Source organism: Polyodon spathula, chromosome 5, assembly GCF_017654505.1.
Source record: "Polyodon spathula isolate WHYD16114869_AA chromosome 5, ASM1765450v1, whole genome shotgun sequence".
Classification (NCBI taxonomy): Eukaryota; Metazoa; Chordata; class Actinopteri; order Acipenseriformes; family Polyodontidae; genus Polyodon; species Polyodon spathula.
The window spans coordinates 77065640-77078305 of record NC_054538.1 but is presented as its reverse complement, the minus strand read 5'-3'; the positions used below and the strand labels follow the sequence as shown (position 1 = coordinate 77078305).

Here is a 12666-nt window from a genome sequence, read left to right as displayed (position 1 = left end):
CATTTTGTATCCTTTCCTTAAAGATTTACTGGTTCTTTCAAAAACATATTGAGAGAATCTTTTTTTTTTACATTTTTTTTTAAGTTGAAATCAATTGTGCAGGTCTTGATTTGGAATTGCCTTACACAAGAGACGTTTGTTTCTGAAGACTAGCAAATCGAAGAGACGATGTTTCAGAGCTGATGAAGAGAGCGGATTACTTTGGACTGTTCGATACCCACTTGTGAACAATCCCTTGTGCTGGTCAGGGCGCGCTGTTTCCAAGAGGTTGTGTTGAAAGGAAACAGGACACACAACAGGAAATTCAATCCTGAAACATCCTGGTGCTTGGGATTAATCATGTGCTGTTTTTATCCATGAAGGAAGGGTAATATAAACAGTACACAATAACATCTATAGAAGAGGCTGAAACTATTTAAGAACAGTAAACAGTACACATCCCAATATAAATATTCACATCTGCTTGAAGCTGGGCTTGCTTTTATATTCATATTTTTAATAATAGGTATTGCTAATTACTGAAAGGATGATATGCATGTATTAGAGGTCTTCTGTTTGAAGGCTGAACACACGAATCTTAGTATCTCTGTGTGTATCGAACCACTGCTGAATTAACTCTGCTGATTAATCATAGGGATATAAGTTCTCAAGCAAGAAATCAAGGGGTAGTAGCACTGCAGACGTCTTCGATAGAAGAAACTTAGGAAGACTTGGAGCTCAAATGTCACTCGAGCAAGATAGAAATGATTTCATTATTTAATAAGGTTTTTAAAACTGTACTAGCAGTGTGGAACTGCTGACCTGTTTCGCTGTCAATAATAAATTAATAAATAGTAAAAAGTGAAACACTTGATTAGAAATGGAACTTGCCCTCTTTGGTTTAATCCATTGGTGATTTATTTAAGTAACAGACATGAGCATTAAAAATCTGTAACCACTCCTGCCAACATCAGGATTTGCGTGTCCCATCTGGCTACACCTCAGGGCTTTACTAAGTTAGTAAAGATATCACAATTTACAAAATACGGCACACAATAAAGCAAGAGTCGTGGAGAGGTTGTATTCATTTATTATAATCTTTCTCTCAAAACAAAAAACAACAAAAGCCACAGGTTTATAAGTGAATGTTATGAACACGTACATACATACATACATACAATGCAAAGCCAAAAAACTGTAAACTGTTGTAACTGGACGGAGGTTGGGCGCGACCTGATGACCGCGTGCACCGTAAGCGACCGTCTTAACCACGTGCAAGAGACAGGCTCATCTGCATTCGTGTTTTTAGAGCTTTTATCCTCATCTCAGCTGATGGGACAGGACAGAATCTGTAATGGCAGTGTATCACATAGCACTGCCTGTTAAACTGGCAACATAAATATTGCTAGAGCCAATGGGTCCAGTAGGTCAAGGAGCTACAGAGTATTATTCCTGAGAAGCACGACACGGGGTGGTGTGTGTTGGGTCAGGGCCAAAGTCCTGGACAAAAATAGCAAAACAACAAATCTTCCCTTCCACATTGAACAGAACAGCCTCCTCAAGCCCCTTCCACTCCTTAATTTACTTCACTGAAGAACAGGACAAGTGTCTGCAAACTGAAAAACAAAAAACACAGAGAGGCATGAGTACAGTGTGCTCTTCCACAACTGAGTTCCTGCGCCATCACTGTCATGCACAGATTTGTAGTAACATAAACAGCACAGACCTTCCATTTTTAGCAGTATTCCACAGAGCCTGCACATAGGACACATTCGCATGAACAGGGCACTCGAGCTCCAGGTGTCCTAGCACGTCCATTCTTTCTAGGCTCAAGCTCGTTATAGTGTTGACATGCTTTTCTGTAATAAACACTAAATGGCTAATGACTCTGAAATGGCATTTTGTGTTGCAGCTTGGCCAGACAATGAAAGCGAGAGCGACAAGCAGATGGACGGCCTGTACCTGAAGGCTCTGGAGGGATTTATTGCTGTGGTGACACAGGATGGGGACATGATCTTCCTTTCTGAGAACATCAGCAGCATCATGGGCCTGACGCAGGTAAGCAAACCTGTCGCTGAGCTTCATATTAACAGGAACTAACTTTCTACTGAGGAACAAAACAGCAACTTCACATTTTTGTATTTAAACAGTCTAATCCAGTTCTGTGTACAGATTGAATTGACAGGAGTAATTTTCCGAAAGAGCCCTACAGGTCCCTGATAATGTATGTAGCTCTAATTCAATAAATAGGGTTGTAATAATGCATTGTGTATCGATGAATCATGAAGCTCTATTGTATTGTAATAAAAGTGTGTATCATTTGTGTCGTGATACAAAAGCACAACATAGCTCATTGTAGTTCACCAAGTGGATCGTGAATCAATAACAAGAGTGTTTTATAGTTGGCATGAATGCATACCATCCGTTTCTCTAATATTAAATGTTTGTTTTTTAACAAAATAGTCCACCATAAAAGTAGATAAATCTGGACCATCATATGTATTGTGATGCATATAGTGACATGCTCATTGTGATACATATCGTATCATTAGTATTTCGTTACACCCCTATCAATAAATAATCCACTTTGCAAGTCGTGTCCAAGTATTTGTTCCTTCTTAAAAGATTCTGACGTTTTTTTGTATCTACCTGCACCCCTCTCAGCCCTGCACTGTACATCCACACAATGTTCCTTTTCATTCTGAAAGGCTTTGGATCTAAAGATTTGTTGTTATACACTCAGGTGTATACCTGTTTTATATCAGTCCAGTGCAGTGTTTAAAACTGAAATGTCATGGTCAGCCAGTACTGTACTGTTCTAACTTGCCTATCGAATCAGATGATCTAGAACATCTGTTAGAGAAATCAAAGTAATTGTGAACATTATCCACAGGTGGAGCTCACTGGCCACAGCATCTTCGACTTCACCCATCCATGTGATCACGAGGAAATGAGAGAAAACCTGAGCTTGAGAAACGGTAATGATATTCCAGCTTCTGATTATCAGTGCAATAGATCAGTCAGAAAGGAAGGCAGGGCTCATAGGCCTGGACACCATTGCTCATCCCGGGATCCAATGCCTGTGTTTCCATTAGCTTTCTCAAATACGCTTAGGATTCAAATCGTACAATGTGCTGTATGTTGATTTGGAACCAAGATAAATGGGTGTTAATTAAATTGTGATTTCGTTTGGAAACGTGAACTCAATACTGGATTTTCTGAGACTCAAACTTCTTTGTTTTGTTTTTTCTTATTGTCTTTAAATATATTACATTTCCTATTAGAATTACTGAACATTTACCGGCAACTCTCTTAGGGCCTGATTTTCAAAAGGGGCAAAATAAAAACTAGGTGTCATGTATCCACCCTTAAAAATATAAATAACTTGATTTAGTTACATAAATCAGGTAATACAAATCATTTTGCAACCTCGTTCTTATTTTGCCCCTTTTGAAAATCAGGCCATTAATGTCTAACACCATCTGATACTGATACAATGAAATTTTGGATTGCTTTATGACGTCAATATCAAGGTCTACTACATATCATAGAAACATTACAATATTTTTATGTGCTTTTAATATGCAGCTCTTCTTATTCTATATACACGCTCAGTCATCTTTACAGCAGTGCCTAACTGCACCCATTCGTAAGCTCATTAAGTGCATTAGAGGTGCTGAATATTTTTTCGTTTTTGTTTTGTTAGTTTAAGGCTTAACAACGTTGTCACATTATCAGAAACCACAGCCAACTGAGTTTAACAAAGAACTTTGGCGTTGTTGTAATGTAGCGCTATTAAATGTAAATAAATACACCCTGTGATGTCATTGAGACTTTGAATCCTTGTGATGTAGCACAGGATAAAAACTAGATTGAAATATATGTTGCTGGTCATTAGCTAAGTACTTCCTTAGTTGCTACAGAAGGCTGGGAGTTCCAAGAAAGTTCTGAATGCAATGCGGAAACAGAAACTAACATTACTGCAAGCACAACAGCAATGTCACGCAATCAGTAGAATGAGATCAAGTGGTGATAAAATATCATGTTTATAAAGTAAACAAGGTTCATTGGGAAACCAGGAATGACACAAACTGCTGTGCTGTTACTGTGTTTGGGCCTAGGCTTTGCCAAGAAGAATAAAGACTTAAACACAGAGCTTGACTTCTTCATGAGAATGAAGTGCACAGTTACAAACAGAGGCCGGACTGTCAACCTCAAATCAGCCAGCTGGAAGGTGAGATGCATGTCTATTCATAGAATGTATGAAATATAAGACATATCTATGGACTGTTGCATCGTTAACAGTGTGTGAGATTAGAACAAGCGTGGCTACAGAGTGGTGAACTGGCTCCCCTAACTCACAGAAACAAAGCCAAAAGCAAGGGTGCAGGTTTGTTTACAGAAGCACAAAGACAAGTGTATCAGAAGCTTCCCCATCACAAATCCCCTAGACTTTGTAGCCAATTTGGCACATTTCCTTCAATACAAGTGTTTAAAAATGGACTCTGTTTTACTTTTCCTTTAAGAAACATGGGACCTTATTTTCAAAGTGTTTCCACAGTTCTTTAATTAACTCCTGTTTTATGAAAGGAGAAAAAAGTGGTAATGCGACAAAAGGAGATACAAGACACATTGGTAGTGCTTAAAATAATTTATTTGGGTTTTAGTTTTGCAAAATTAAAAGGTGTTTTACTTCTTTAAAACTTTAAGACTGGAGTAAACACTTTGAAAATATGGGCTATGGTGTTTTCCTTCCTGGCCTCACATCCCCTGCTGTCCCTTCCTGGGATCCAATTTCCCACTCACAGTCCCAGCACAATACAAACAGAAAGCAGGGACAGTCAGTCATGATTTTTACATTTCAACAACAGACCTCAATAGCCATCATAGTACTTCTTAAACAACACACTGAACTGTAACCCAACACCCAGTACTGTGTACGGACAGTTCGCTGATAGGCTAATACACTGCAACACTATCAATACAGACTAACGTAGCATGAGAATGAATTGGGAAAAATTTGATTCAAAATAATTTTTTCCAGTGTAAACACTGAGATCTTCAAGAGTTTATTAATAATAACCTCTTCGTAGTTCTTATCTCATCCAGTTTTAGTTGTGTGTGTGTTTTTTTTTTAATTTGTGCTCTGGCTCCACAGTTGTGTGTTTTCCCCCCCTTGTCTTAGGTCCTGCACTGCACTGGACAAGTCAAAGTCTACAACAGTCACCCTCCCCACACGCTATGTGGGTTCAAAGAGCCCCCTCTGACCTGTGTGGTCATGATGTGTGAGCCCATCCCTCACCCCTCCAACATAGACATGCCTCTGGACAGCAAGACGTTCCTGAGTCGCCACAGCATGGACATGAAGTTCACTTACTGTGATGAGAGGTAGGGCAGCTGAGCGAGACTCACTGAACACAACTCAAACCTCAGACAGAAGTTCACTTACTGTGATGAGAGGTAGGGCAGCTGAGCGAGACTCACTGAACACAACTCGAACCTCAGACAGAAGTTCACTTGCTGTGATGAGAGGTAGGGCAGCTGAGCGAGACTCACTGAACACAACTCGAACCTCAGACAGAAGTTCACTTACTGTGATGAGAGGTAGGGCAGCTGAGCGAGACTCAATGAACACAGCTCGAACCTCAGACATGAAGTTCACTTACTGTGATGAGAGGTAGGGCAGCTGAGCGAGACTCACTGAACACAGCTCGAACCTCAGACAGAAGTTCACTTACTGTGATGAGAGGTAAGGTAGCTGAGCGAGACTCACTGAACACAGCTCGAACCTCAGACAGAAGTTCACTTACTGTGATGAGAGGTAGGGTAGCTGAGCGAGACTCACTGAACACAGCTCGAACCTCAGACAGAAGTTCACTTACTGTGATGAGAGGTAGGGTAGCTGAGCGAGACTCACTGAACACAGCTCGAACCTCAGACAGAAGTTCACTTACTGTGATGAGAGGTAGGGTAGCTGAGCGAGACTCACTGAACACAGCTCGAACCTCAGACATGAAGTTCACTTACTGTGATGAGAGGTAGGGCAGCTGAGCGAGACTCACTGAACACAGCTCGAACCTCAGACATGAAGTTCACTTACTGTGATGAGAGGTAGGGTAGCTGAGCAAGACTCACTGAACACAGCTCGAACCTCAGACATGAAGTTCACTTACTGTGATGAGAGGTAGGGCAGCTGAGCGAGACTCACTGAACACAGCTCGAACCTCAGACATGAAGTTCACTTACTGTGATGAGAGGTAGGGCAGCTGAGCGAGACTCACTGAACACAGCTCGAACCTCAGACAGAAGTTCACTTACTGTGATGAGAGGTAGGGTAGCTGAGCGAGACTCACTGAACACAGCTCGAACCTCAGACAGAAGTTCACTTACTGTGATGAGAGGTAGGGTAGCTGAGCGAGACTCACTGAACACAGCTCGAACCTCAGACAGAAGTTCACTTACTGTGATGAGAGGTAGGGTAGCTGAGCGAGACTCACTGAACACAGCTCGAACCTCAGACATGAAGTTCACTTACTGTGATGAGAGGTAGGGTAGCTGAGCGAGACTCACTGAACACAGCTCGAACCTCAGACATGAAGTTCACTTACTGTGATGAGAGGTAGGGCAGCTGAGCGAGACTCACTGAACACAGCTCGAACCTCAGACATGAAGTTCACTTACTGTGATGAGAGGTAGGGTAGCTGAGCAAAACTCACTGAACACAGCTCGAACCTCAGACATGAAGTTCACTTACTGTGATGAGAGGTAGGGTAGCTGAGCAAGACTCACTGAACACAGCTCGAACCTCAGACATGAAGTTCACTTACTGTGATGAGAGGTAGGGCAGCTGAGCGAGACTCACTGAACACAGCTCGAACCTCAGACATGAAGTTCACTTACTGTGATGACAGGTAGGTATGGCAGCTGAGCGAGATTCACTGAACACAGCCTGAACCTCAGGTGTGTGTGTGAACTGCAGGGCATCTGGTTAGAGGGAAACTATGTACCATCTAAATGTTCAGAATCTTTGATTCCTTTTATGACTGTTGCTGTTGGACTATTTTTTATACGGCTTACTAAATAAATGCCACTTTTCAACCACAGAGGAAGGCTGCTTCTGAAAAAGTGAGGTCATTTCTAAAGTGTGCAATTGTAATTTTTGCCCCCTATGTAACTGTGGTAACAGATTTAATAAATGGAAAAACTCCTAAACAAAACCAGTTGCAGAATGTGTGAATGACCCCTGCTGGGGAGATGAGGTAATAATATTTGAGCTCTGCAGTTTATTGCTCAAATTGTTCTGATCCTGTCCAGTGTTAATTGCGGGGACTAAAACACAGGTTAGCCCTGTAAGCCACTGTGACCTACATTTTACTCTAACTGGAGAGCGAGAGCGAGAGAGAGAGAGAGAGAGGGAGAGACTAGATCTGCTTTCAAGTATAGTGTGGGTGAGGGTGAAACAGGGACACACAAAGAGTGAGTGTTAGTTCAGTGGCAGACTTCATTAGAGCCACTGTCTGCTTGGCCAGGCTCCAGAGCCAGCACTTCTCTCTCATTCACTGAATCCCATGACAAGATCTGAAATGCTGTACAGGTCAGGCACACCAGCAGCATCCACTCTCTCTGCAGATGGCCTGGCTGGAATGCCTCAGACCTTTTTAAAATGTGTGTGTGTGTTTAGCAACCGCCAGGATTACATATTTCCAACAGAGCTGTCTTGAATAGCAGTGCAGTGCTCCAGGGTAGACAGTTATCATTCACCCGACTAGATAACAAAAAAGAAACGCAAACCACAGCACACAGTACTTGTGTAATTAAATATACTGTATACACACACACAACATCTACAACTGTAGTTACAATGCTTACTATGCTTATACAAAAGTGAGACAACTGTACAGCTATTGCCAAAAGCTTTGTGAACATAATTTAGATATTTTATTTAGCATCATGTAATCAAAGAAACTACAAAATGATATCTACTGGAAGCCGTTCAGATAGTAGTATCGGCATTTCATGTTATGATTTCAAGTACAAAACTAAAGTTTTGCAGTGTAAAAAAGTTAAATTTTCAATTTCTGGTTTTTCATTCGACTTTATGAAGCAAAATAAGTTAATTCTATATAGAGGGTGATTGCAAAACTTTTGGCCATCATTGTATTTAAAGAACTCCCAGGGTCACAGTCCTTTCCAGCTGTAAAACACAGAGGAGCTGGCAGGGACTGTGCTGCCAGCCTAACGGAGGCTTGGTTTGCAATTTGTTCTCGGCATCACGGAGGCTGCATGTTTCTGATGAATGGGGCTGAGGTTAAATATCAGAGGGCTGCTTGGAAGACCTTCACTAACAAATTGTTTTTAAAAAATGTCCACTTATCTTTTAGTTTCCTAGCAGCACTGCCTGTCAAATTGGAAATCTTTCAAAATAATGTCACAATTATAGTATTCAGCGCTAAGTAAAAACCACACACACACATTTGCGCGACGGTTTCAAACATGGCAAATGACATGTGTGGCAAATGACATGTGAGATGAATAATATATATATATATATATATATATATATATATATATATATATATATATATATATATATATATATATATATAGTGACACTTATGTACAACTGCATTTCCACATTTGTTTTGTTTTGAAGTGTTTAAAATTTAATTCCAGTTTTCGTTTGCTTGTTCAGCTACAAAAAGGCACAAGTAAACCTCATGTTATTACTTTATGAAAGGGTGTCGATGGCCACTGCTTACTGTGAAGAAATGGCAATGGAAGGGAATAATAAAAAAAAAAACTTTCTGTACTGTTTATTTTGGGAATAAACAAAACAACATTTAACTTGAACTGCTATTAGGCATCCTTTGTTTTATAGTTAATTCACGGGGGTAAAGTAAGTCCTACACAACGTGTTCTTTACTCCTGGGATATTTTTCTATTTTAACGTGTCACATATTGTAAGGTCTTGCTCTAAAACAGCCACGACCATAACCCCTGCCCCTGCTGCTATGCTGACTCTGCCTGCGTTCAGAGCAATATAATGGCTTTTATTACTTTTTGAAAAAGGAATTAATATTTAAATTATGAGCGAATATCTGAACATGAAAATCCTGCGTTCGTCCCAGCACTAATTACACACACACACGCGCACGCACGCACGCACGCACAGACACACACACACACACCTTTATCAAGCGAAATATAATGTAATGTGTGTATATATAAACCAGTTCACTTTGAACCACAGCTTAGACGTGTTTATTTTTCATTAGTATGCAAGTTTGGTTTGGCTAGTGTTACACGTTTTATGTTAGAAGTACTTTTTAAAAATGTTTTCTCATTTCAAAGCAAGTGTACAACTAAAGATTTTAAAAAAAAAGCTTGCTTACAGAAATATACTATAGATTCAATTCCTGAGAAGGAAGAGGAGGAGGAGGAGGAGGAGGAGGGAGGGAGGAGGGAGGGAGGGGTGAAACTTTGTGCAATTCAAACTGAAAACAGTCCGAGAACTACTACAGAGAATGACTTGCAAGAAAGATATTTTTCTAATGAGAGATAAGGAAGTGTGGTTTTAAAGCTTTGGGCATTAGCACTGTAATCTCTTTCACAGTCAGGGCATAGGCTCTGTGCCAGCTGCAGTGATTGAACTGGGTACCCATGTGACCAGATCAAGGCCCCTTGTGACTGGGATCATTTTACACTGTAACTCACAGCTGATTAATCCTTGCCAGAAAGGACTGGGCAGTGTTCAGCTGTACTGGAAATCAACTTACCATCTGACATTAATGACAGCTATCAGGTGTCATGCTGAATTATTATTATGCATTGGTGATTATATTAAACATTAAAAACAAAACAAGGGAAAAAAAATATACATATATAAAAATATATTTAAAGAGAATGCATTTAGCATACCAGCCATTAACATGCTTGGCACCCTTCCCTTGGGTTGCAAAAATATCTACATTAGAATCCTTTTGTGCTCTGTTCAGTTTGTGAAGTGTCTCTTTATCGGTTTCTACTGAAGGTAATGTGGTAGCACAGGATTTCTATTGAAGGTAATGTGATAGCACAGGGTTTCTATTGAAGGTAATGTGAGCACAGGGTTTCTATTGAAGGTAATGTGATAGCACAGGGTTTCTATTGAAGGTAATGTGATAGCACAGGGTTTCTATTGAAGGTAGTGTGATAGCACAGGGTTTCTATTGAAGGTAATGTGAGCACAGGGTTTCTATTGAAGGTAATGTGATAGCACAGGGTTTCTATTGAAGGTAGTGTGATAGCACAGGGTTTCTATTGAAGGTAATGTGATAGCACAGGGTTTCTATTGAAGGTAGTGTGATAGCACAGGGTTTCTATTGAAGGTAATGTGATAGCACAGGGTTTCTATTGAAGGTAGTGTGATAGCACAGGGTTTCTATTGAAGGTAGTGTGATAGCACAGGGTTTCTATTGAAGGTAGTGTGATAGCACAGGGTTTCTATTGAAGGTAATGTGAGCACAGGGTTTCTATTGAAGGTAATGTGATAGCACAGGGTTTCTATTGAAGGTAATGTGATAGCACAGGGTTTCTATTGAAGGTAATGTGAGCACAGGGTTTCTATTGAAGGTAGTGTGATAGCACAGGGTTTCTATTGAAGGTAATGTGATAGCACAGGGTTTCTATTGAAGGTAGTGTGATAGCACAGGGTTTCTATTGAAGGTAGTGTGATAGCACAGGGTTTCTATTGAAGGTAATGTGATAGCACAGGGTTTCTATTGAAGGTAATGTGAGCACAGGGTTTCTATTGAAGGTAATGTGAGCACAGGGTTTCTATTGAAGGTAATGTGATAGCACAGGGTTTCTATTGAAGGTAATGTGACAGTACAGGGTTTCTATTGAAGGTAGTGTGATAGCACAGGGTTTCTATTGAAGGTAATGTCAGCACAGGGTTTCTATTGAAGGTAATATGACAGTACAGGGTTTCTATTGAAGGTAATGTGATAGCACAGGGTTTCTATTGAAGGTAATGTGATAGCACAGGGTTTCTATTGAAGGTAATGTGATAGCACAGGGTTTCTATTGAAGGTAATGTGAGCACAGGGTTTCTATTGAAGGTAATGTGATAGTACAGGGTTTCTATTGAAGGTAATGTGAGCACAGGGTTTCTATTGAAGGTAATGTGAGCACAGGGTTTCTATTGAAGGTAATGTGATAGCACAGGGTTTCTATTGAAGGTAATGTGACAGTACAGGGTTTCTATTGAAGGTAGTGTGATAGCACAGGGTTTCTATTGAAGGTAATGTGACAGCACAGGGTTTCTATTGAAGGTAATGTGACAGCACAGGGTTTCTATTGAAGGTAATGTGATAGCACAGGGTTTCTATTGAAGGTAATGTGAGCACAGGGTTTCTATTGAAGGTAATGTGATAGCACAGGGTTTCTATTGAAGGTAATGTGATAGCACAGGGTTTCTATTGAAGGTAATGTCAGCACAGGGTTTCTATTGAAGGTAATGTGGTAGCACAGGGTTTCTATTGAAGGTAATGTGAGCACAGGGTTTCTATTGAAGGTAATGTGACAGTACAGGGTTTCTATTGAAGGTAGTGTGATAGCACAGGGTTTCTATTGAAGGTAATGTGAGCACGGGGTTTCTATTGAAGGTAATGTGATAGCACAGGGTTTCTATTGAAGGTAATGTGACAGTACAGGGTTTCTATTGAAGGTAATGTGAGCACAGGGTTTCTATTGAAGGTAATGTGATAGCACAGGGTTTCTATTAAAGGTAATGTGATAGTACAGGGTTTCTATTGAAGGTAATGTGATAGCACAGGGTTTCTATTGAAGGTAATGTGATAGCACAGGGTTTCTATTGAAGGTAGTGTGATAGCACAGGGTTTCTATTGAAGGTAATGTGATAGCACAGGGTTTCTATTGAAGGTAGTGTGATAGCACAGGGTTTCTATTGAAGGTAATGTGATAGCACAGGGTTTCTATGACTGAAATCCAGCACAACCTGCAGATGGCTTAAAGGTCTTGGCTGAGGTTCTGACTGACGGGTGCTGCCAGTGCTGTCACTCTAAACTGTCGTCCCTGTGGTCACAATGAGAACCATTCAAGCAAGCACAGCAGATACCTTTACTAATGCAGTACCAGTCTCTATTTAATTCAATAATGTGATACCAAAAAACATGTTACAGCAGCTAATGAAAGATACCTTCTGGAGCAAACAGTTTTAAACTCTTTCTCCCCACCTCACCCCAAAAAAATATTTAAAAACAACATTAATGTGGAAGGGTGTAAAGCTGTGACATAATGCTTCAAATACACAACCATTGGTTTCTACCTGACATTATGAGCTCCCCACAAGGGGTAGAATACATGGTGCCTTAAATAATAGAGCCATATGAAATCAGAGATGTGCACCACATCCTATCAGATTATACATTAGGGGCTCATTCACAGCCTGAGTGATTGGGGACTAGCTTTTAATTATGGTATGGTGCTGGAACCCAGGTCCTTCTACAGTGCCTCCCAGTATTCTCTAACCACTGTGCCACTCCAATTAATGAGAATGTGGGCAACATGCATTAAACTTTCAAGAATGAAAAAAAAAGGGTTAGAGGAGAGGTTTAGAATAAATACCAAACTTCTACAAAAATAGTGTTAAAACATAGGGGATTAGAAGTAATTGAGAATAATGCC

General features: G+C 40.4%; 1 protein-coding gene across 4 annotated transcripts in view; it reads left to right on the top strand.

Annotated features, from left to right (window-relative positions):
- Window positions 1–12666, top strand: part of epas1b (endothelial PAS domain protein 1b) — a 59284-nt gene that overhangs the window by 32782 nt on the left and 13836 nt on the right. For all 4 annotated transcript variants that reach the window (XM_041251405.1, XM_041251404.1, XM_041251403.1 and 1 more), the window contains exons 3-6: window positions 1892–2037; window positions 2873–2957; window positions 4101–4213; window positions 5165–5367. In XM_041251405.1, coding sequence (XP_041107339.1) covers window positions 1892–2037; window positions 2873–2957; window positions 4101–4213; window positions 5165–5367 — 547 coding nt within the window. The remainder of the gene's footprint in view (window positions 1–1891; window positions 2038–2872; window positions 2958–4100; window positions 4214–5164; window positions 5368–12666) is intronic.